Below are 25,595 nucleotides of genomic sequence, written 5' to 3'. Positions count from 1 at the left end.
TGGGAGGTGATACAGTATGTGTTAGCAAAGCTTTGTGTATTTAAAAAACCCAAAAAAAGAAAAATATTAAAAACTCCATATTAGAAACTGATCCAGAGAATAAATAGGTATCCCCTTCATTTGTTGGAAAATGCGTGGTACTTGTGAGTTTTTAATGTAGTGAATGCAGTCAGTAATCACAACTGGAATATTAAGAAAAAGCTTTTAAAAGGCCCATTAGGCTTTTTCTTTTAAAATACATTTTTGTATTTGCTTTACTTTTTTGGTTTTTGCTAACTGGGGATTGAATCCAGGGTGCCAAGCTATATTCCAAGCCCTTTTGTTTTTTATTTTGAGATAGGGCCTTGCTCAGTGGTGGAGGCTGGTCTTGAACTTGGGGGCCAAGTTTGAGATAGGGCCTCAGTCTCCCTAGTCCCTGGGATTACAGGCATGTGCCACTACACCCAGTGTCCTTTTTTATTTTAATTTGATACAGGGTCTTGCTAAATTGCCAAGACTGGCCTTGAATTTGAGAACCTCCTATCTCAGCCTGCACCACCAAGTTACCACAGTTACAGACCTGCACCACCATGCCATATATATTTTCTTTTCTTCTGCAGTTTTAAAGCTGTAATGTACTTATCCAGCTTTATGGGCTTTTGGGGTATATACTCACTTTTGGGGTATATTGGCATTACCTAATTGATTTGGCATTCAGATAGAAAATTCAAATTCCTAAACTCTAGATGCTCTGCAAAATTCTAGGATACTGCAGATAGCAAAGTTAAATTTCTAGTTCCTTTTAATTCATTAAGGATTTTGGGGGTATAGTTGATGTTTTTGATGCTGGGTTCATAACTTGAATAAGTTCTGAACCAACCCTCTGTACCAACCCTCAAGGAGTTCATCAGCATCTAGCAGAGTAACATTCATTTATATATAGCTCCTGTACCCTGAGCTTTGATATGATAAATGATGCCACACTGCAAAGTTAGTTCAGTGAATTATTATTGGACCTTGTGATGTGTCAGGTACTCTCTTACATTAGATGGAAAGATGAATAAAACAAGATCCCTGATCTTTGGTAGTTTACTACCTACACTTGTAGATGGATGTGAGCAGGTAATTACAACATGGTACAGTATCATAATAAGAAATCTGCACACCTGCTCTGTGGGAGTGCTGGGGAAAGGCTTTATCACAGCCTTAGAGGATGAAAAGAAGTCTTTAGGAGGTAACATTGCACCGAATCTTGAAGCATAGCTGGGAAACAGCACAAGGTAGAGAGGAGGGTAGAACCAGCAGCTTACAGAAAAACTGCAGAAAACTTCTTAACATCTTGAATAGAGGGATGGAGGCAAGAAAGAGTGTATGTATGTTATGGGAGCTAGAACAATTGAGGATTTTCAAATTAAAATGGTTAGGTAGAGTTGAACCGGGGGTTTGAAACAGCTCACAGATGGTAGTAACATGATCATTTTTGTTTTTTATACACATAGTAATTGACAATGTGGAGAAAAGAATTAAGGAGGACAAGGTTTGTGTCAGAAAGATTATTATAACAGCCTGAATGAGAAGTTATTAGGGCCTCTAAAAGAGCAGTTTTGTAGAGCTGGAGAATGGGGTCAAATTTGAGAAATTTTTAGGAAGTAGCTTTTATAAGACTTTGTGATTGACCAGTGGAATGATGGAAAGCTCCATAGAGTGTTTAGTAAAGAGAAGAGTTCTTCCTGGAGGTGAGTCAGATGGCTTTTGTAGAGATGATAACAGTTCATCAGACAAGACAATGGAGAAGTGTGTTCCATTCTGTGGCAATAGCATGGTCCAAGGCAAAGAGGTGAAGGTATGTGGCAATGTCAGTAGAGTACAAGAATGTCAGGAGACTGATAGGGGAAAAGTGTTTGGGTCTTCATGAGAAGGGCTTTATGTCATGCTCTACTGAAGCCAGGGTCAGCCTGTTTAATAATTTTTAAGCAGGTGAGTGATAGAGACACATTTTCAGTCATTTTGGAAACTGAGGAGGGTAGAGGGGAGGCAACAAGTCAGGGACATATAGGTGTGCTGTAAATAGCTGATTCAAGGCACTGTTGTAACACTGGGATGGGAGGGCTTGATGTTTTAGAAAATTTGAAGATTGAATTGACAGGGTATGCTTATTGATGTGTAGAAGGAGATAGAATCAGCAACATGTATATCGATGTGTGGAAAGAATAACTTAGACAAAAGATTTCTAGGTTGGGTGATCAAGGTAAGTTGGTGATGACATTAACCCTAATAGGGCCTCTAAAAGAGCAGTTTTGTAGAGCTGGAGAATGGGGTCAAATTTGAGAAATTTTTAGGAAGTAGCTTTTATAAGACTTTGTGATTGACCAGTGGAATGATGGAAAGCTCCATAGAGTATATAGTAAAGAGAAGAGTTCTTCCTGGAGGTCAGAGGTTAGGAAGAGGGATGAGGTTTGGGGTTATTTTAGGGCTGGCTGAAAGTAGGTAATTTATTTAGAGGTTGGGCTTGAATTGCTTGCTTTTTTCCTAATTATTACCTTATTGGTCTTGCTTAAAATGTCCTATATGTATTGATAATGAATGTTTTTGCATCTGTGTTAAAATTCAGAGGCCTCAACCTAGAAAAAGTTCTAAGATGGATTAATGATGTCTGCTGTAGTCAAAGGGAGAGTAAGTTGGTATTTAATTTAACACTTCTAATAAATGTTGAATTATTAGCAAATGCATGCCACAGTGTTTCTGGATACTTGGAACAATTGAAAATAAAACATTTAAAGAAAGAAAATCTTTTCCTTTGTGGAACTAATGTCCTTGTGTTTGGAGGCAGATCACAAAACGTTTATATGTTGTGTTAGAACTGTACATCACATACTTGCCATCCCTACTATAATAAGGTTTAGTTAAGGTATGGTTCTAAACAAGATTACCCAAGGAAAGGTTAGATAAGGTAGGTAGGTATGGGGACAGTTAGATACCCATTGTATTGTGTGTAAAAATTTGACTTTTCTTCAGTGTGATACTGTGAATCACAGAGATGCCCAAACTTTAATGAAGTTATTTTTCTCCTAGGTATTAAACCGCTTGACTTTTGCATCTACTCTGTCTCACCTGCGTCGTTTAAATTCTCCAATTGGTAGAGATGGCAAACTAGCAAAACCAAGACAGTTACATAATACATTGTGGGGAATGGTTTGTCCTGCTGAGACCCCAGAGGTAATAATACATTAGAATTTATATTCAGTTCAAAAAGTCTGCTGGTCATTATGTAGGGCATTATTAAGAAGTAGTTTTGTAATTATGCATTATGATTTAGACCTAAGGTATTATTAACCATTTTGTTCTTGGAAAGTAAATCTTGAAATCAAATTGAAGGAAAGATGTGTATGGAAAAGAATTTTTATAGATATGTCAAATCAATGTGGATAATTACTTGATTTGTTCCTTAGGGCCATGCTGTAGGACTTGTGAAGAATTTAGCCCTGATGGCTTATATTTCAGTTGGATCTCAACCTTCTCCAATTCTGGAATTTTTAGAAGAATGGAGTATGGAAAATTTAGAAGAAATTTCTCCTGCAGCTATTGCTGAGTGTGTATAAATGGAGTTTTTTTTTTAAACAATTTTTACTCTTTAGTTATAGCTTAGTATATAATTGGTAACTGAAAAATACTTTTGGCTTTTCATTTTAGTGCGACTAAGATTTTTGTTAATGGCTGTTGGGTTGGAATACATAAAGATCCTGAACAACTTATGAACACCCTGAGGAAATTGAGGCGTCAGATGGACATCATTGTGTCTGAAGTAAGAATTGTTGTTGTGGGGCTGGGGATTCAACCCAGGGCCTGTGTACGGCAAGTGCTCTGTCACTGAGCAACATCTCTAGCTCCTGATGTAAGAATCTTTAATTAGCTAAGAGAGCATGGGTCTGTAAGATTTGTTAGACAAGGCATAAGCCAGTGAAAATTCTTTTGTATTGGCATCTTTCTCTGAGCTGGATTTCCTTGAAGTGTGAAATGTATTTAAGGTGTTGCTTATTTTAATTTTTACATGTTCCTAAAAATTTTGACATGTACTCAAAATCATTATTGTATTTTAAACTCAAATTATATATTAAAAAATTCTTTAGGAGATGTTTTTCTAAAGCTGAGACTACTTTTAAAAAGGGGAATATTCATCTCTGATTTATCCTTTGTCTGAGTTCAGAGATTCACAAAATGTGATGCACTTCTAATAGATTGTCTTAAAGTGGATGTTGAAGTGATTTGGGATCAGGATGAATTTTTTTTTTTTAAGTCATTAAAATATAATACGAACTTTATTACTTCCCAAAGTAGGGCTTTTAGTATACGGTTTGGGGGATATTTCTCAGATTTTTTTTATTCTCCCAAACCTACTGTCTGCTCTGTTACTATATATAATATATTTTACTTAAATACTTCAGACAGAATGCTTATACCATACATTGGGACCTGTCCAGGTGAAAGTGGGTTTGGGGAAAAACTGCAACATCCTTAGCAAGTAGCTGGCCTCCTTTAAACCTAGCAAAGCAGAGAAGAGTATTGAGTTGGTCCTGGCCTTCTGCAGCAGATCCCAGATGGCTCTGGGATTTGACTCAGGCTTATTTACAGCTTAAAGAGAGGAACAAAGCCTCACCAAAGGCAGGCAAGGCTCAGAGAATGACCTAGAACTGATTATATTTTTTGTGATGGAAAAATTTGTCCATGATTATTGAATCTACTTTTTTTTTTTTTTTTTTTTTTTTTACCCCTTCCTTTTCAAGTCTTCAGCTTTTCTATGTTGGGAGACTCCAAGTGGGAGAATTGTGTATATTTTCTAGGTGTTTAATGCTTTTTCTTTTCTTTCATATTTTCTGATGACTTGAGGTCCGCATATTATCATTTCTAATGTTTGTTAGGTAGACTTTTCTGCTACCAGTAGTTGTCTGTAGACCTCCTAAAGATTGCCTCTTTCCTTTGGAGCTCAGGAAACTTTTATTTATTTATTTATTTATTTATTTTTTGGTGGTGCCGGGAATTGAACCCAGGGCCTGTGCATGCAAAGCAAGCACTATACTACCAACTGAGCTATATCCCCAGCCCCAGGAAACTGACCTTTTGAGGAGGAAAGCTCTATGTCATCCTGTTAAAGTTGCATTTAAAAGCAGTATCTTAAACTTCAGAATGCCATTCATGGTACTTCTGCTCACAAATAATGTTTCTTTCAAGATTATTTTCTATGAATAGGAAAGGGGTTAGGAATGTAAATGTTTTCTACTTCTTGGCTTTTTACCCTTTAATTTTAGAGAAGAACTTAGTGTTTTTGATCAAACTTTTATTACTTAACCGTGGTTTTTGAACTAACTCAAATATTTTTCTTTCTTAAATCCAGTCCTTTCTTTAGTAAATTAGTAAAAAGATCCAAGTGTGATTTACTTTTTAAAGGGTTTGACAGTACTAGGGATTGAACCCAGGGCCTTGTGCATGTTAGGCAAGTGCTCTACCACTGAGCTGTATCTCCAACCCTTAAAGGTCTTTTTGTGGGGAAACACTAATCTGTTCTTCAATTTTCTAATTGATTGGCAGTTCATTTATTGACTTCCAAGATTATATATTAGATCTAGGTAATTCATTGGAAATTGTTTCCTTTTTGACTTTATATCTTGCAGTGCTTTTAGTAATTCAATATGTTCTTTATTGCAAACTTTCTCAAAATACTTTTGGTATTTTGAAAGAATATATTTTTTATACCTTCATTTCTAGTGGAAATAGAATGTGAACCAGTCGTGGCGGCATACCACTGTGATCCCAGAGGCTTAGGAGTCTGAGGCAGGAGGATCATAGGTTCAAAGCCAGCCTCAGCAATTTAACAAGGCCTCAAGCAACTTAGTGAGACCCTGTCTCAAGAGAAAAAATAAGCACTGAGGAATGTGTCTTCAGTGGTTAAGTGCCCCTGGGTCCAGTCCCTGGTACACAGAAAAAGAGAATGTGATCCACATATGTGGTTTAAAAATTTTTAGTAGTCATATAAAAAAGTAAAGTAGAAACAAATGGAAATAATCCTAACCAATATTAGGATTTTTTATTTAAGAATTTTAAATTATACCAAGATTTTTAATAGATTGAACAATGATAACTAAGATTTGTCCATTTTATTGATAATTGGTTGCTTCAGAAGTTGAGTGGAATTTATTATTATTATTACTATTATTATTTTTATAGTACTGGGAATTGAACCCAGGGTCACTTTACCACTGAGCTGCATCCCCAGTCCTTTTTATTTTTAGAGAGTCTTGATAAGTTGTTACAGCTGACCTCAAACTTGTGCTCCTCCTGCTTCAGCCTCTCAAGTTGCTGGGATTACAGGCAAGTGCCCACACCAGATCTTTTATTTAGTTTTTGAGATGGGGGCCTCACTGTGTTGTCCAGGCTGGTCTTGAATTCCTGGACTCAAGTGATCTTCCCATCTTAAACCTCCTGAATGCTGGAACTACAGGTGCACACCATTGTACTTCTTTAGAACTTTCATATTTACCTAAGCTGTGATGATACAGAGAAAGTAAAAGTTCATGAGATCGTTTTCATTTTTTTTATATATAGGTTTCTATGATCAGAGATATTCGAGAGAGAGAGATTCGGATCTATACAGATGCAGGACGTATTTGTAGACCACTTCTTATTGTGGAAAAACAAAAGCTACTTTTAAAGAAGAGACATATTGACCAATTGAAAGAGAGAGAATATAACAATTACAGGTAAAAATAAGTTGAAAAATGTGTGTATTCAAAAATTGATAGAATTCACATTCTAAAATTAACTTTTTTAAAAGTGTATAGTTCAGGGATTTTTAGTATATTCACACATTTGTGCTCCCATCACCACTAATTCCAGAATATAGTTTTATAATGCAAGGGATTTGTAGGATTCTGTTTTAAGTGTGCAAGTTTGTGTGATGTGTTAAAATCTAATTCTACAAATAACAAGAAGAAATAAATATGTGTATAACAATATATAATTATATGAATAATATAAGAAATTTAATAAAAAGATGAACTTGCTTTAAATGAATACTTAGTAATATGTAAATGTAGTCTTATTATTAAAAATTTTAAAAACATAAAAATAAAAAATGTTAAATCCCCAATTCATACTCTCCTTTTCATAACTAAATACTAGTAACAGTTGGGTACATGTATTTTACCAGTTCTTTTTCTGTGTATTATATACTTATCCCCTCCCTGCAAGTACAGTATCTTTAAGATAAAACAAACTAATAATAGTTATGGGACAGTAATTTATAGTATTGTTCAGTGGCTTATTTTTTTCATTATTAATAGTCATACCCCTGTGTTGGAACTTTTTCCATAACAGTACATATAAATATAGGAACACTTTTTATTAAGTAGGAAGCTTTATTAGTTAAAATGTTTCAAGAAATAAGGAAATTGACTGAATTCTTTTTTAGTTGGCAGGATCTTGTGGCCAGTGGGGTAGTAGAATATATAGATACCCTAGAAGAAGAAACAGTGATGCTTGCAATGACCCCCGATGATTTACAGGAGAAAGAAGTTGCTTATTGTTCCACTTATACCCATTGTGAGATTCATCCATCAATGATCCTTGGTGTCTGTGCGTCTATCATTCCCTTTCCTGATCATAACCAGGTTGGTTAATAGCACTTATTCTGATTTGCAAAAGAATTGGGGAAAGTTCTAAAAATTAGATGTTAGTCTGTAATCCTAGAGAAAAGACTTAATGAAAAGCCCATGAATGCCTACAGAATCAGCAATTTGACATGTTTGCTATTGTGTTTCATTGTTATGAGATATACTTGATTATGCCAAATGGTGATCACTTGTCTTTCAAAAACTTTTTTGCTGATTATTTTTCTGGTTTATGGTTCGAGTCTTTTCATTTAGAGATTAAATTTTCATTGATTTTACTTTTCATTTCTTCTGTTAGTCCCCTAGAAACACATACCAGTCTGCTATGGGTAAGCAGGCTATGGGAGTATATATCACCAACTTCCATGTGCGTATGGACACATTGGCCCATGTTCTCTATTATCCTCAAAAACCACTCGTGACTACCCGGTCTATGGAATATCTTCGATTTAGAGAGTTGCCAGCAGGTAAGTTCAGTTTGTTTCACATTTTTCTATGATCTTGCCATGGTTATGGCACTTTACTGGGTTCTTGGGGGGTTAAACAATGCATATGACACAGTACCTAATCTCATGGAATTTATAATGAGATGAGAAGCATGAATGTAGTAAGAAGGTGGGTATGTGGAAACTTTTTTTATTTTATTTTTTATTTTATTTTATTTTATTTTTTTTATTGTAAACAAATGGGATACATGTTGTACATGGTGTAAAGGCATACCATTTGTGTAACCATAAATTTACATACGGTAATGTTGTTTGAGTCATTCTGTTATTTTTTCCCTTCCCCCCACCCCTCCCACCCTTCCCACCCCTCTTTTCCCTCTATACAGCCCTTCCTTCCCCCATTCTTGCCCCCCTCCCTAACCCTAACTCTAACCCTAACACTAACCCTTCCCTCCCCCCTTTATGTGTCCTCATCCACTTATTAACGATATCATTTGACCTTTGTTTTTTTGAGATTGGCTTATCTCACTTAGCATGATATTCTCCAGTTTCATCCATTTGCCTGCAAATGCCATGATTTTATCATTCTTTATGGCCGAGTAATATTTCATTGTATATATATACCACATTTTCTTTATCCATTCATCAATTGAAGGACATCTAGGTTGGTTCCACAGTCTGGCTGTTGTGAATTGAACAGCTATGAACATTGATGTGGCTGTATCCCTGTAGTATGCTGATTTTAAGTCCTTTGGGTATAGGCCAAGGAGTAGGATAGCTGGGTCAAATGGTGGTTCCATTCCAAGTTTTCTAAGGAATCTCCACACTGCTTTCCAGAGTGGCTGCACTAATTTGCAGCCCCACCAGCAATGTATGAGTGTAACTTTTTCCCCACATCCTCGCCAACACCTGTTGTTGCTTGTATTCTTGATAATAGCCATTCTAATTGGGGTGAGATGGAATCTTAGTGTAGTTTTGATTTGCATTTCTCTTATTACTAGAGATGTTGAACATTTTTCCATATGTTTGTTGATTGCTTGTAGATCATCTTCTGTGAAGTGTCTATTCATTTCCTTAGCCCATTTGTCGATTGGATTATTTGCATTCTTGGTGTAGAGTTTTTTTGAGTTCTTTATAGATTCTAGAGATTAGTGCTCTATCTGAAGTATGATTGGCAAAGATTTTCTCCCACTCTGTAGGCTCTTTCTTCACATTGCTGATAGTTTCCTTTGCTGAGAGAAAGCTTTTTAGTTTGAATCTATCCCAGTTATTGATTCTTGCTTTTATTTCTTGTGCTATGGGAGTCCTGTTGAGGAAGTCTGGTCCTAAGCTGACGTGTTGAAGATCTGGACCTACTTTTTCTTCTATAATCTGCAGGGTCTATGGTCTGATTCCGAGGTCCTTAATCCATTTTGAGTTTAGTTTCGTGCATGGTGAGAGATATGGGTTTAGTTTCATTCTATTGCATATGGATTTCCAATTCTCCCAGCACCATTTGTTGAAGAGGCTATCTTTTCTCCATTGCATATTTTTGGCCCCTTTGTCTAGTATGAGAAAATTGTATTTATTTGGGTTTGTGTCCGTGTCCTCTATTCTGTACCATTGATCTACCTTTCTATTTTGGTACCAATACCATGCCGTTTTTGTTACTATTGCTTTATAGTAGAGTTGAAGATCTGGTATTGCGATACCCCCTGTTTCACTCTTCCTGCTAAGGATTGCTTTAGCTATTCTGGGTTTCTTATTCTTCCAGATGAATTTCATGATTGCTTGCTCTATTTCTGTAAGGTACGTCATTGAGATTTTAATTGGAATTGCATTGAATCTGTATAGCACTTTAGGTAGTATGGCCATTTTGACAATATTAATTCTTCCTATCCAAGAACATGGGAGATTTTTTCATCTTCTAAGGTTTTCTTTAATTTCTTTCTTTAGTGTTCTGTAGTTCTCATTGTAGAGGTCTTTCACCTCTTTTGTGAGATTGATTCCAAAGTATTTTATTTTTTTCGAGGCTATTGTGAATGGGGTAGTTTTCCTGATTATTCTTTCCAAAGATTCATCACTTATATATAAAAATGCATTAGATTTATGTGCATTGATCTTATATCCTGCTACTTTACTGAATTCACTTATGAGTTCCAAAGTTTTCTGGTGGAATTTCCTGGTTCCTCTAAGTATATAATCATATCATCAGCAAATACAGATAGTTTGAGTTCTTCTTTTCCTATTCGTATCCCTTTAATTTCTTTGGTCTGTCTAATTGCTCTGGTTAGAGTTTCAAGGACGATACTGAATAGAAGTGGTGAAAGAGGGCATCCCTGCCTTGTTCCAGTTTTTAGGGGGAATGCTTTCAGTTTTTCACCATTTAGAATGATATTAGCCATGGGCTTAGCATAGATGGCCTTTACAATGTTAAGGAATGTTCCCACTATCCCTATTTTTTCTAGTGTTTTGAGCATGAAGGGGTGCTGTATTTTATCAAATGCTTTTTCTGCATCGATTGAAAAAATCATGTGATTCTTGACTTTAAGTCTGTTGATATGGTGAATTACATTTATTGATTTCCTGATGTTGAACCAACCTTGCATCCCTGGGATGAAACCCACTTGATCATGGTGCACTATCTTTTTAATATGTTTTTGTATGCGATTTGCTAAAATTTTGTTGAGAATTTTTGCGTCGATGTTCATTAAGGATATTGGTCTGAAATTTTCTTTCCTCGATGTGTCTCTGTCTGGTTTAGGTATCAGGGTGATATTGGCTTCATAGAATGAGTTTGGGAGGGTTCCCTCCTCTTCTATTTTATAGAATACTTTGAGAAGTATTGGAATGAGCTCTTCTTTAAAGGTTTTGTAGAACTTGGCTGAGAACCCATCTGGTCCCGGACTTTTCTTTGTTGGTAGGCTTTTGATGACCTCTTCTATTTCATTACTTGAAATTGGTCCATTTAAATTGTGTATGTCCTCCTCGTTCAGTTTAGGCAATTCATATGTCTCTAGAAACCTGTTGATGTCTTCGAAATTTTCTATTTTGTTGGAGTATAGATTTTCAAAATAGCTTCTAATTATGTTTTGTATTTCAATCGTGTCTGTTGTGATATTTCCTTGTTCATTCTGAATTTTAGTGATTTGGGTTTTCTCTCGTCTTCTCTTTGTTAGTGTGGCTAAAGGTTTATCAATTTTGTTTATTTTTTCAAAGAACCAACTTTATTTTGTCAATTTTTTGTATTGTTTCTTTTGTTTCAATTTCGTTGATTTCAGCTCTGATTTTAACTATTTCCTGTCTTCTACTACTTTTGGTGCTGGTCTGTTCTTTTTCTAGGGCTTTGAGCTGTAGTGTTAGGTTGTTTATTTGTTGAGTTTTACTTCTTTTATTGAATGCGCTCCATGAAATAAATTTCCCTCTAAGTACTGCTTTCATAGTGTTCCAGAGATTTTGATATGATGTTTCCTTGTTCTCATTTACCTCTAAGAATTTTTTAATTTCCTTCCTAATATCTTCTGTTATCCATTCATCATATAATAGCATATTGTTTAATCTCCAGATGTTGGAATAGTTTCTGTTTTTTACTCTTTCATTTATTTCTAACTTCAATCCATTATGATCTGATAGAATACAAGGTAGTGTCTCTATCCTCTTGTATTTGCTAACATTAGCTTTGTGGCATAATATATGGTCTATTTTAGAGAAGGATCCATGTGCTGCTGAGAAGAAAGTGTATTCGCTCTTGGTTGGATGGTATATTCTATAAATGTCCGTTAAGTCTAAATTATTGATTGTGTTATTGAGATCTATGGTTTCTTTGTTCAGTTTTTGTTTGGAGGATCTGTCCAGTGGTGAGAGAGGTGTGTTAAAATCACCTAGTATTATTGTGTTATGGTCTATTTGGTTTCTGAAATTCTGAAATTGAGAAGGATTTGTTTGGCATACATGGATGAGCCACTGTTTGGGGCATAGATGTTTATGATTGTTATATCTTGCTGATTTATGCTTCCTTTAAGCAGTATGAAATGTCCTTCTTTATCCCTTCTGACTAACTTTGGCTTGAAGTCCACACTATCTGAAATGAGGATGGATACTCCAGCTTTTTTGCTGAGTCCATGTGCATGGTATGTTTTTCCCCATCCTTTCACCTTTAGTCTATGGGTATCTTTTTCTATGAGGTGAGTCTCTTGCAGGCAACATATTGTTGGATCTTTCTTTTTAATCCAATCTGCCAGTCTCTGTCTTTTGATTGATGAATTCAGGCCATTAACATTCAGGGTTATTATAGAGATATGATTTGGTTTCCCGGTCATTTGGTTCATTTTTTAAATTTTATTTATTTATTTGTTTGACACAACTTGTTTCCTCCTTTATTTGACAATTCCTTTAGGATAATTCCTCCCTTTGCTGATTTGCTTCTTTGTTTTTCATCTCTTCCTCATGGAATATTTTGCTGAGAATGTTCTGTAGTGCTGGATTTCTTTTTGTAAATTCTTTTAGCTTTTGTTTATCATGGAAGGATTTTATTTCATCGTCAAATTTGAAGGTAAGTTTTGCTGGGTATAAGATTCTTGGTTGGCATCCATTTTCTTTCAGAGCTTGAAAAATGTTGTTCCAGGCCCTTCTAGCTTTTAGGGTCTGGATTGAAAAATCTGCTGATATCCGTATTGGTTTCCCCCTGAATGTAATTTGGTTCTTCTCTCTCACAGCCTTTAAAATTCTGTCTTTATTTTGTATGTTTGGTATTTTTATTATAATGTGCATTGGTGTGGGTCTGTTGTAATTTTGTGTATTTGGAGTCCTATAAGCCTCTTGAACTTGATTTTCCATTTCATTCTTCAGATTTGGGAAATGTTCTGATATTATTTCGTTGAATAGATTATTCATTCCTTTGGTTTGTTTCTCTAGGCCTTCCTCAATCCCAATAATTCTTAAATTTGGCCTTTTCATGATATCCCATAGTTCTTGTAGATTCTGTTCATGATTTCTTACCATCTTCTCTGTTTGTTCAACTTTGTTTTCAAGGTTAAACATTTTGTCTTCAATGTCTGAGGTTCTGTCTTCCAGGTGTTCTGTCCTATTGGATATACTTTCTATGGTGTTCTTAATTTGGTTTATTGTTTCCTTCATTTCAAGGATTTCTGTTTGGTTTTTTTTCAATATCTCTAACTCTTTATTGAAATGATCTTTTGCTTCCTGTATTTGCTCTTTTAACTGTTGATTGGTGCGATCATTCAGTGCCTGCATTTGCTCTTTCATCTCATCATTTGCTTCCCTGATCATTTTAATTATGTACATTCTGAACTCCTTTTCTGTCATTTCTTCTGCCATGCTGTCATTGGGTTTTATTGATGTAACATCTAGATTTGTTTGCAGCAGTTTCTTTCCTTGTTTTCTCATATTGTTCAGGTATCAGTGGACTGCTGAGATATTGCAGATTTCCTCTATTGACTTACAATGTCCTTGAAGATTTCTATATATATCCCCCCTTAGCCTTCAGTAGGCTGAAGTCTTGGAGGAAGTTGATAGTGCGGTGCTCCACAAGGAAGCTGCCTCTCTAGGGGTGGTGGCCTTCAGGTGGGGTATATTCCCTGCTAGTGGGCAGAGGTGCCTCCACTTGTTGACCAGTGGTCATCCAAAGGGGAACTAGGCTGCGGGCTGAGGCAAGGCCTGTTTGGGCCTGTGTCTCTGGTTTTACCGTCCTTGTGGGGAAACCTCACCCGGCAGGGAAGACTCACCTGGTGGGGAGGTCTCGCTGGTCGGTTCCCCTCCTAGAGGTTCCCCTCAATCTACAACTACTGCCTGTGCTGGGCTGCCTTCCTCTGCAAAGTTCTCAGGGGCCCGGCCCTACCTCCAGGGCCTGGGAGCCTCACCCTTCACAGATGAGTCTCCTTAAGCTGCCCCTCCTCAGAGAATCTGCCCGCAGGCCTAGAACCTTTGCTGCGCCCTAAGCGTGTCTCTGTGCGGCTCTTCCACCAAGAAGCCTCCTAGGTCCTGGGACCCTGCTCTGTGCCTAATCGCCTGGCTATGCGGTCCCTCCTCTGAGCAGCCACCTGGGGCCCCGTACAATCGCTCTGAGTCCCAGAGACCCACCGCACGCCTCTTCCTCCAGACAGCCATCCGGTGTTCCGGTGTGGTCACTAGGAGTCCAAGCAACTCACTGCGAGCCTCCTCCTCCCGCCAACCGCCCGTAGCCCTGGGCAGTCACTCCAAGTCCAAGTGACCTGCCCCGTTCCTCCTCCTCCTCCAGGTAGCCCCCCGGGTGTTCAGGAGCGGTCACTGTGAGTCACTCTGAGTCACTCTGAGTCCACGTGACCCGCTGTACACCTCCTCCGGGCAGGTGCCCGGAGCTCTGGTGCGGCCACTGGAGCCCAAGCGACCCACCGCGCTCCTCCTCCAGGCAGCCCCCCGGAGCGGTCGCTTTAAGTCCGAACAACTCACCACTCGCCTCCTCCTCTGAGCAGCCGCCTGGAGCTTCAACGCAGTCACTGCGAGTCCAGGCGACCCATCGCGCTCCTCCTCTTCCTCCTCCTCCTCCAGGCAGGCCCCAGTGTTCAGGAACGGTCGCTTTGAGTCCAAACAGCTCGCCACGCAGTTCCTCCTCCTGCAACTGCCCGTAGCTCTGGTATAGTCACTCCGAATCCAAGCAGCCATGCTTCTCCTCCTCCTCCTCAGGGCAGTCTCTGGTGTTCAGGAATGGTCGATCCGAGTCCAAACAGCTCACCGAGCAGCTCCTCCTCTGGCAACCGCCTGTAGCTCTGGCGCAGTTGCTCCAAGTCCAAGCGCCTCGCTGCTCTGCTCCTCCTCCTCCTCCGCTCAGGCCCTGGTGTTCAGAAGTGGTCGCTCTGAGTCCAAACAGCTCTCCTTGCAGCCCCTCCTCTGGGCCGCCGCCCGGAGCCCCAGTGCTTGCTCCGAGTCCCAGCGCTGTGCTGAGCGGCCTCCTCTATGACGCTGCCAGTTGTCCGCGTTCACTGCTCCAGCCTGGAAACTTTTACGATAGACTTACAAAGTCCTTTGGAAGCATAGAGTGATAAAAATTGATTCCAGTAGAAAGTATAGTCAATTTTATGGAAGAGGTGGGTTTTAGATTGGAGCAATGCTGGTGAAGTGGGTATGTGAAATTGAGAGACAGTTTGAGCAAGGGCCAAGACACACAAAGGTGAGATGTGGGAATACTTAGAGGTCCTTTCAGTTTAGTATGGTTGGAATATAAATATGTGGAAGTGAAGGTTGGTCTCATTGTGTGGAGAGAGCCAGAACAGGTAGGATTTTATTTTGAGAATGAAGATTTAGCCAACATTTTTGAGCAGAAAAGCAATAGAATTAAAAATTTATTTTTAGAACTATCATTCTGACAATAGTGTAAGGTTAGAATTAGGTCCTACAATAGCAGGTAGATTATTTAGAGGTTTTTGCAGTAGTCCAAGTATGAAATGATAAGGTCTAAAGAAATGAAAAAGAATGATGAATGAGACATCTTTTGAAATACACTTTATAAACCTTGATGATTGTTTGGATATGGAATGATGAAGAGAGGGAAGAGTGAAATTGGAAATATTGTTGGTGTTATGGCTTGGGTGATTGAAGAGTGAGAGATGCTTTTAAAAAAATTGGTGACTTGGGATATAGCTTGATGGTAGTTCCCATGCATGGAAACCCTGAATTTGATCTCTTACACTGTAAAAAGAAAAACAAATATAGAACCAAGATTGGGAGCATGATAGGAGGAGGAAGAGGTATTTGACATAAATTCTGTTTTTAGATATGCTGATTTTGAGTCCTATAAGAAGTGGTCTTCCAACAGCAAATTACAGTGTTATTTGAGGAAGGTCAAGTCTACTATGTGAAATTTTTTGATATTAAATATAGGGGGCTGGGGTATAACTCAGTTGGAAGAGTGCTATGAAATTGCCTAGGGAGAATTCAGAATGAGAAAAAGGCTAGAAACATGCAGAAAGTTAGGCACCAAGAAAAGAAATCAGGAGAGAAGCTAAGAAGTAGCTAATAAGCAGGATCAGGAGTTTGTAGAAGAGTCTTAGCCTGCTCAGTAGGCAAAATGGTGCAGAGAAATCTGAAGAACGAGAACGTTGACTGTTAAGGGAGACTGTGTAATTCTTGGCACTATTATCTTAGTGTGTTAATGGAATTTTGGCTTTGAATGTGGGTAACTTTCATTATTAATATTATTAGTAAAGTTTGTTGAGTGGCTCTAACTTGTTAACTCAAAAAGGAACTCCAGCAATCCAATAGCAAATTCTCATGTTAAAATCATTTTCAAAATCTTCCACAAGGGGTTACTCTTGTCTAATAAAATCCATTAGGTTTTCTGTAATAGGCTCATATCTCATATGGGCTGTACTTGCAGTGCTGTTTTTATAAAATATAGTTTCTTTTAGCTAGATAAGAAAAGAAATATAGTGTAGGGTTGAATTTGAGAGAAACTGTTCTTTCTTTTGTTACTGATACGAAGTGGTGAGACATGACTGGTGGAGACTTCAGAATGGCTATCAGTTCTGTTATTCATGCCTTCATGATAAAATGAAGGTATGTTAAAGGTAACTTTAAAAAAAAAAAAGCCTTTTTATGAATAATCTCAAACCTATGGAAAACTTGTAAGACTAGTACCAAGAACTCCTGTATACTTTTTTTTTTTTTTTTTTTAAAGATACTGGGGTTTGAACCCAGAAGTACTGTACCACTGAGCTATACCCCCAGCCCTTTTTGTAAGTTTGAGAAAAGGTCCTTCTAAGTTGCCCAGGCTGGCCTCCAACTTAGGATCCTCCTGTCTCAACCTTCTGAGTCACTGGAATTTTGGGCACGTGTCACTGCACCCAATTCTCAGTATACTCTTTATCCAGATTTTGTCATGTTTGCCTTTCATTCTTTTCCTTTTCTCTTTTCCTGAACCATGTAAAGTAAGTTGCAGACATGAAGCCATGTGAGTCTTTAATTCTTCAGGGTTCGCTTCTGAAAATTAAGGACATTCTCCATAGTCCATCAGGGCAACATTGACACCCATGAAGTCAGCAGTCCCAGTGATTATCAGTTTCTTCATTTGTTAATTGTATTTTATACTTATTAGTAAGTAATAAGTCTTTTGTGAGAGATAGTTTAAGATCAAATAAAATATTCTTTGTCAAATTGATGATTGTTGCAAAATGGTGGTTTGCAATTCTGTCTTTTTTTACTTTGATATTCACATTGTTCCAGATTTAAGCCAGTGGGAGCATCTTCAAGATTTCTTTTTTTGGGATACTGGAGATTGAACCCAGGGGTACTCTATCACCTAACCACATCCTCAGTTCTTTTTAATTTTTTATTTCGAGATAGCGTCTCAGTAAGTTACCCAGATTGACCTTGATCTTGCAATCCTCCTTCCTCAGTCTCCTGAGTCACCATACCTGGCTTCAAGATAACTTCTGATAGATTCTCATCATTCTTTTTCCACTTTTTACATTTTGCCTCATCTTGAACTTTTCCTTTTCTAAACCTAGACTCAGCTATTGCTATTTTTGGTGGAAGATAGTCTTTAGAAACCAAAGTCTGGGTGGTAGGTGTGCTTATTGCTAATTAGAATATCATTCTTTGTAAATCTTTTCAGCTGACAGAGCTCAGAATATATGTATGCATACTTAGACACCTGTGTCTGTTTTTTGTTTTGTTTGGTGCTGGGAATTTATGTCTATATATTAACCATCAGTTCACCCTAGTATTCCTATCCCATTCTAACAGTGGAGTTTATTGTAGAATTCCATTCTCTGTTCATGAGGATCCTGGCTTTCTTTGTTCTCAATATATTTGCTTATTTGCTCAGTCTATGTATTTAACCAGTCTCCTGACCATTTTGGTTGAATTCTTGGCCCTGGCCATACCTGACACCGCTGCGTGGCTACGTAATGAGCTCATTTATCCTGTAGGGTCAGTGACTATGCTATGTGTCTATAGTTGCTGCCACCACTTATCTGCACCTCTCTACTTGTTTAGAACTATTGTTCCCCCATTGTACACATAAAGGAGTAAATGAGCTGGGTGTGGTATGTACCCTGTTATTCCAGTGACTCAGGAGGCTGAGTCAGGAGGATTGACAATTAAGGCCAACGTGGGCAACTTAATGAGACTCTAAAAATAAAAAGGGCTAGGGGATGAAACTTAGTGGCAGAGTGCCCCTAGGTTCAATCCCCAGTACTTGGAACAAAAAAGGAAGAGTGAATGTTTTTAAAAATTAAATTTAGCTTTAAGGAGGCAAATATTAACTACTTTTTTTTTTTTTTTTTTTTTTTTTTGGTGTTCTGGGGATCAAACCCAGGGCCTTGTGCTTACAAGGCAAGCACTCTACCAACTGAGCTCTCTCCCCAGTTGTCTTGTCTTTTCTTTCTTTCCAGTCACATCTTTTCTAGTGCCTGGTCTTTGGGGAATGGGTCTTCTTTCTTTAGTACTTGTTACTTTATCTATGACCTTATCAAAAGTAGTTTTTTGGCAGCAGCAACCAAAAATTACTTTGTGGGGGGAAATACAGTGCCATGTTTTTGGTGGCCTAGGGTTAGGAGCAGGGTAGTACCAGTTTCAAACTTAAGACTGGAAATCAGGAGGCAAGGAACTGGGGCTTGAGCCTGTTGCTTATTAACTTTGGAATCATATATAAATTATTTAAGTTAGTTTTTCTTGATAACATCTTGTTTGAAGCATATGGTTGCTGTGAGACGATCATAAAACTTAGCTTAGGGAAGTACTATAAATATGAGGCAACTTGTATATATAATTATTGATTGTAAAAATGGATACATTGGGAATGACAGGCTTAGGATTTGCTTGTATGAAACATTTAGCCCGCTGAGTAGTTATCTCACAGACTCGTATTCCAGGTAAAGTAGACTGACAGTTGCCATGATTAAAAACATCCCAGCATTCATGGCAAATATGATTGAATAAAATGGATTTAAAAGAAAGGGCTCTTTTTCTTTTCCCCCTGGTCGATGATTTAATATATGCTCTTAAATTCATGGCAGGTATCAACTCAATTGTGGCCATTGCGTCATACACTGGATATAATCAAGAAGACTCTGTTATCATGAATCGTTCAGCTGTAGACCGAGGCTTTTTCAGGTCAGCTTCTTATAAAATTTGTCAAAACATATATAGTGGAAATATTATTATTATTTTTAAAATAAAGAGTAGTTAAATAGGTTTGACTATGCCCTGCTCCTGAAAGCAAAAGGCCTGATTGATGGTCCAGACAGCTAAGGATACTGCTGCTTGGGTCCCTCTGAATTTTCAGATGCTAATATTTTGGTTTGGGTCTTTTCTTTTGTAAACAAATATACATTTGCATTTAGACAATATAGAAACATATAAAGAAGAAATAAGCTGAGTGTGGTGGCACATTCCTGTAATCCCAGCAACCTGGGAGGTTGAGGCCAGAAGGATTGCAAGTTCCAAGCCAGCAACTTAGCGAGACACTGTCTCAAAAAAACTGAAAAAGATGGGGGGTGTGGCTCAGTGATTAATCACCCCTGGTTTTACTCCCTGGTACCAAAGATAAATTAAAAAAAAAAAAAAAAGCCCATAGTCTTAGAACCCATCAGTAAGTACTTTTAAAATTCTAGTGTTTTCATGCTTGTAATCCCAGCAAAGCAGGAGGCTCAAACAGGATGATCACCAGGTTCAAGGCCAAGACCAGCCTTAGCAACTTACTAAGAACCTGTCTCAGAATAAAAAATAAAAAGGATTGGGGACATGGCTCAGTGGTGAAGCACCCCTGGGTTCAATCCCCATTACCTCACCTCCCAAAACTTGCAATCCTCCTGCCTCTGGAATTGCTGAGATTACAGGTGTGTGCCACTGCACACACCCCATTTAAAAAGACAAATATCTCAACTTTCTAAAAATGGAATATAATGGGAATGTAGCAGAATATTAAGATCAAATAAAATTGAATGAGGAGAAAAAAAAATTCTAGTGGTTTTTCTTCTAGTTTCTGTTATACTTCACTTTGGTGGTTTTATTGACAAAATCGTTGGTCTCAAATCTACTGCCTATGAAGGTTATTTTAAAAATAGGAACTTTTGGGACCGGGGTTATGGCCTAGAAGTAGAGCACTCACCTAGTGCATGTAACTAGTGCATGTAAGGTACTGGGTTCGATCCTCAGCGCCACATAAAAATAAATAAATAAAAATAAACGTGTCCACCTACAACTAAAAAAAGATTTTAAAAAATTGGGGACTTTAGAGGGAAAAATGTTTATTTATTTTTTCCCCCTTCTACCTCCCTCCTTTGTAGTTTTAGAGGGTGAACATTATGGCTCACTATAAAAACTTGTCACTGGAAATATCCAAGCAGACCCTGGGTGACTAGCTCTCAGGGTTATTATGAAAGGGATTCTTGTATTGGGTAGGAGTTTGGTCTCCGTGACTGTGAGTCCTTCCTAGTTCTACTTGTGCTTCCATGTGGTAAAGGTTTTGAGCCAAATGATACTTGTGTAGCCCATTTAGGATTGAACTTTGATCCTTAGTGTGTTTACTCTTGTCTGTGGCTTAGATAGTCTCCCAAATATCAATTAAATGAGAAATTGTTGGTCTATTCCAAGTCCTTTTATTTAATAGAAAATGGTAGTTATCTTTCAAACCACGTGTTTTTAGGTCTGTTTTCTATCGCTCATACAAAGAACAGGAGTCTAAAAAAGGATTTGATCAAGAAGAGGTTTTTGAGAAGCCTACACGTGAAACATGCCAGGGTAAGTGACACTAACATTTAAATTGTGGAATTTAAAGTTAGTTTATAGTAGTTTTCCTGAGTAATTTTGCCAAGTTGTGCCCCTTGCCCTCCTTATTTTGTATTATGGGAATGTGTTTTCATGTTATTCTTAGAACTCCTGGTGTATTTGCCCAAACTCTTTGTACCTTCAAGGAATGTTCTTACATGGGGAGGAAATTTAGGAAATCAGAGAGGTTGTGTAATTTCATGGACTGTACCTCATAGCCCTGTTCTCACTGTTCTGTGTTTATACTTGTTTTTCAGTTTGTACATTTGCATAGGAACTCCCCTTTTCTCTTCCACACTGTGATGTGCCTATAATATTTGTTCAACCATAATACTTGTAAACATTTAAAAAACAAATGAGAACATATCAAGCATTTGCTGTTTCTAATAGAAAACGTGAACTTACTTTCTATTTGCTATTATTTTTATGGACATGTAAAAACTACTTATACAGTGGGATAGATGGCATGTTCCCAGGGAGATGTGGTATCTTCTACAATTTTGACTTCTCAGGGGTGTTTCATAAAGATGAATGCTATTCTATTCCCTTTGGTTTATTCCTGTTACTTCATTTCCATTGAGTTTTTCTATGTGATAGTGAGTTGATGTTCAGTGCAGTTAAGATAGCACAAGATGGAATTCAGAATTCTGTGAGGGGATGTGCAGAGAACACACATTTTCTGTGTCTCATATAATGTGGAGATGGCAACACATACACTTACTCAAAGCCACTCAGTAGATGTCTGTCATGGGAGCATCTGATGCTCAGTCCAGTGTTCTTCTATCTTACAGACTTTATTTATGAACTATAGTATTACAGAATTTAGAATAGTTTATAATATTTGGAATGAGGGCTTTAGATTATTACTAAACATGATTTGTAGTGGCAGAGATTCCTGTGAACTTCTTGTTGACTTAGAACTGATTGATATATGTGGATTTTAATCTTTGTTGGGGCTTATGGGACATTTCCATTACTTTTCTGTATGAGAGTATAATTTCAAGAAAATTCTGTTTTCTCACAGGTATGAGGCATGCCATTTATGACAAGCTGGATGATGATGGTTTGATAGCCCCAGGGGTTCGAGTATCTGGAGATGATGTTATTATAGGCAAAACAGTCACCTTGCCTGAAAATGAGGATGAATTGGAGAGCACCAACAGACGCTATACCAAGAGAGACTGTAGCACTTTTCTCAGAACCAGTGAGACAGGCATTGTGGATCAGGTTATGGTAACTCTCAACCAGGAAGGATATAAATTTTGTAAAATAAGGGTGAGTATAGCTTTATCCATTTTGTGTAACTGGTTTTAGAAAGTAAACCAATTTTACTTAACCTATTTTTATGTGAATTCAGGTACGCTCTGTTAGAATTCCACAGATTGGAGACAAATTTGCTAGCAGACATGGTCAGAAGGGTACCTGTGGTATTCAGTATAGACAAGAGGTAGGTGTCTTTGATCTCCCTCACTTCTAGCCCAGAGTTTTGGTGAACATTTTATTAATTCACAGTTTTCTTTAACTTAAATAACTTTTACATTTTAGTGTTGAATGTTAACTTACCATCTTGAACAGAATTTAGGATATACAAAAATTTGGGGGTGGTATTGTAACTAAACAGTTACAACAGTTCTGGTTTTGTAACTAAAAGTAAGATTTTCAATATCTGTAAGTTTTTTTCTAAAAATTTTCTTTATAGGATATGCCTTTTACCTGTGAAGGTATTACGCCTGATATCATCATAAATCCCCATGCCATCCCCTCTCGTATGACTATTGGTCACTTGATTGAATGTCTTCAAGGGAAGGTAAGAGATTGTTTTGAAAAAATATAGGTTGTACAATGATGATTTTTCCTAAACAATGATACATTATTTCTATCATATTTGAGCCAGGGTACTTTGTTAAAAGTTGGTATCATACTTATTTTCCTGCTTTCAAATTGGTTATAGTTCTGCCTTTTAAATTTTTTTAAAGAAATTTGTAAAATTAAGGCCAATACAGAATTTTTTAAGATGCATTAACTTTACATATATGTTTATCTTATTAACTGGTTCTTTTCTATAGATGGAAGAGTTAATTTATTGGTGATTTGTTTATTGTGAACTTAGTAATTTTATAGCTGTATTGCCAGCTGTGCATGCATGCTTCTGTGGAGGCATTCTAATGTTAAGTACCTTAATAAGGTAGAATGGCTATAGACTAATACATGAACGATGTCATTTTCCTTGAGCCATCGGAAGTATTTGGGAGTATTACCGTTTTTGTACATTAGCCCATGGATAGATTTGTATTTGAAGGCTTATCATTTGAGTTTTTCTCTTTTAGGTTAATTAATTAGTTATGAATATTTTATGGAAGATATTAATAAAATGAATCTCTACATTTTAAGCTTTTAAGTCCAAAAATTTCCCTACTATAAAAAGGGTTTTTAATTTTACTTGAGTGTATTTTTATTGATATAAAACTTCTAAGGGGAAACAGAATGGAAACAGCAATTTTATTAAGATCTTTTTTTTTTTTTTTTTCAATTGGTATGAAGCAGCATTTTCAATACTTTTATTTCAAAGGTATCGGCTAACAAGGGTGAAATTGGTGATGCCACTCCATTTAATGATGCTGTTAATGTACAGAAGATTTCTAATCTTTTGTCTGATTATGGCTACCATCTCAGAGGAAATGAGGTATATTTTCTCTTAGTATAGTAATTTGTTATGTGTATTCTTTTTTGCAGTTTTATTCTTAAAAAGTCAAACCTTTTAGCACATATTTCAGATATACACACAATTCATAAATGGACAGCTTGATGAATTTTCACAAAGTAAACATCCCTGCATGACTAATGTTAGCATCTGGAAAGGAAAATTACCTTTTTATGCCTAGAGCCCACTTCTAGTCATTACTTCCTACCCACACTGTAAGCTAGCACGCTCTTGACTGCTAACATTATACATTAGTTTCGTCTGTTTTGATTTATACAAATGGAATTATATAGTACATATACATATGTCCTTTAAACTTGTTTAATATGTTTAGTTCTGTGCTTCAAAATCTGTCTGTTTCAGGTTCTCTACAATGGGTTTACTGGTCGAAAAATCACATCACAAATTTTTATTGGCCCCACTTACTACCAGCGTTTGAAACATATGGTGGATGACAAAATTCATTCTCGTGCTAGGGGACCTATTCAGATCCTTAATAGACAACCCATGGAGGGGAGATCTCGGTAAGAGAGCTTCATCATCATCTTTGTTATTAATTAGCCATTTATTTGAAGAGTGTCAAACATGGAGAAATAGGGAAGGTTGTATAATGTTCCTGTCACTCCACTTCTAGTTATCAACTTGTGACCGATTTTATTACCATATCCATCTCCCCACTTGGAATAACTCATGACTATTTTTAAGCAAGACCCAGACATCATATAATTTCTTCTATAAATATTTCAGTTGTATCTATAAAAGAGTAATTCCCAAATTTCTTGATCCTAAGAGCCCAGAGAACTTTTGTTCATGTAAGTCAGGTATCTCTTGATACTTATTACATTAGAAATTAAAACTAGAGCAGGTGTGGTGTACATATCTGAGGCAGGAGGATTGTAAGTTCAAGGCCAGCTTCAACAATGTATAAACAAAAAGGGCTATAATAATTCTATAACAATTTTATTAAAAAAAGGGCTTGGATTCATCAGTAGAGGTCCTCTGGGTTCAATCCCTAGTATCACAAACACCCCCCCCCCCAAAAAAAAAATTAAATTGAAAGATTTAAATATTTTCTAATTTATTTTGAAAACATTTATAAACCCATTACATGTTACATAAATAATGTGCTTAGTGAAAAATAGATGTATTTTCCAATACCGACGAGTGATCGTGGTTACATTCTTGTACATTTCTTTAATGAGCTGGGTTTTTAAAAGATACCTGGTTTAAAAAACAAAACAAAAACAAAAAAACCCAACTGTGTAAAAAGATATGCAGTCCCCAGCACCACAAAGAAAACCTGGATTTTTTTGCCCCTTCTGTATTAATTCCATTACAGTATTGTAATTTTTTAAAAAATATTAAAGTACATGAAGAATATCTGATCTCATGAAGATACCTGGTTAGGAAGGGGAGGGATATTTTGATTTTTTTCAGGTAATTGCATTTATTTTTTGATGTGACACCAACACAACAAATTGTAGTTACTTAAAGGTTAGTCATGACATAGTATCTAAAATCCATTGATTTGTTGTATGCTTCGAATGCATCTTTTACAAATATAGTTTTTTTTTCCTCCCCCAAATGTGTAGTTTTGAAGTATCATAATTGGTCATTTGGAAAATAATGATTCACTGAGGTATATAGAATTTCACATGTTGACACATTTCATTACACATATGTGTGTGTGTTAAAAAATTATATTTGTTAATATCACCACTGACGTCATTTAGAAAAGCCTTTATGGAGAAGTATCAAGCCCATGGTTGTGGGTGGTTTTCGAAAATTCTGATTTTCTTTTTGCTTAGGTCAAAAATTTAAAAAAATTTTTTCGTTTGTTTGTAGATGTATACAATACCTTATTTTGTTTGTTTATTTTTATGTGGTGCTGAGGCTTGAACTCAGTGCCTCACACATGCTAGGCGTGCTAGGCAAGCACTTTACCACCGAATCACAACACCAGCCCCGTTAGGTCAATTTTTAATCATGATTTTCAGCAGATACTTAAAATTGTTATTCTTTTTTTCATGGAAGAGATTTTATTAAGAGGACAAGCAGAGTGTC

The 25,595-nt window shown here is 37.0% G+C and overlaps 1 protein-coding gene across 4 annotated transcripts in view; it reads left to right on the top strand.

Moving 5' to 3' along the window:
• Positions 1 to 25,595, top strand: part of POLR2B (RNA polymerase II subunit B) — a 54,968-nt gene that overhangs the window by 22,755 nt on the left and 6,618 nt on the right. For 3 of the 4 annotated variants that reach the window (XM_079153741.1, XM_079153740.1, XM_079153743.1), the window contains 13 exons: positions 3,052 to 3,195; positions 3,429 to 3,568; positions 3,670 to 3,781; positions 6,577 to 6,731; positions 7,442 to 7,640; positions 7,939 to 8,107; positions 19,078 to 19,174; positions 20,709 to 20,803; positions 21,855 to 22,105; positions 22,188 to 22,277; positions 22,530 to 22,637; positions 23,400 to 23,513; positions 23,895 to 24,055. In XM_079153741.1, coding sequence (XP_079009867.1) covers positions 3,052 to 3,195; positions 3,429 to 3,568; positions 3,670 to 3,781; positions 6,577 to 6,731; positions 7,442 to 7,640; positions 7,939 to 8,107; positions 19,078 to 19,174; positions 20,709 to 20,803; positions 21,855 to 22,105; positions 22,188 to 22,277; positions 22,530 to 22,637; positions 23,400 to 23,513; positions 23,895 to 24,055 — 1,835 coding nt within the window. The remainder of the gene's footprint in view (positions 1 to 3,051; positions 3,196 to 3,428; positions 3,569 to 3,669; positions 3,782 to 6,576; positions 6,732 to 7,441; positions 7,641 to 7,938; positions 8,108 to 19,077; positions 19,175 to 20,708; positions 20,804 to 21,854; positions 22,106 to 22,187; positions 22,278 to 22,529; positions 22,638 to 23,399; positions 23,514 to 23,894; positions 24,056 to 25,595) is intronic. The other variant, XM_079153742.1, reaches the window with a different exon arrangement.

This window comes from Sciurus vulgaris, assembly GCF_902686455.1.
Source record: "Sciurus vulgaris genome assembly, chromosome: 9".
NCBI classification, from domain to species: Eukaryota; Metazoa; Chordata; class Mammalia; order Rodentia; family Sciuridae; genus Sciurus; species Sciurus vulgaris.
The sequence above is the reverse complement of the archived record's forward strand: the minus strand, read 5'-3'. Positions and strand labels throughout refer to the sequence as shown.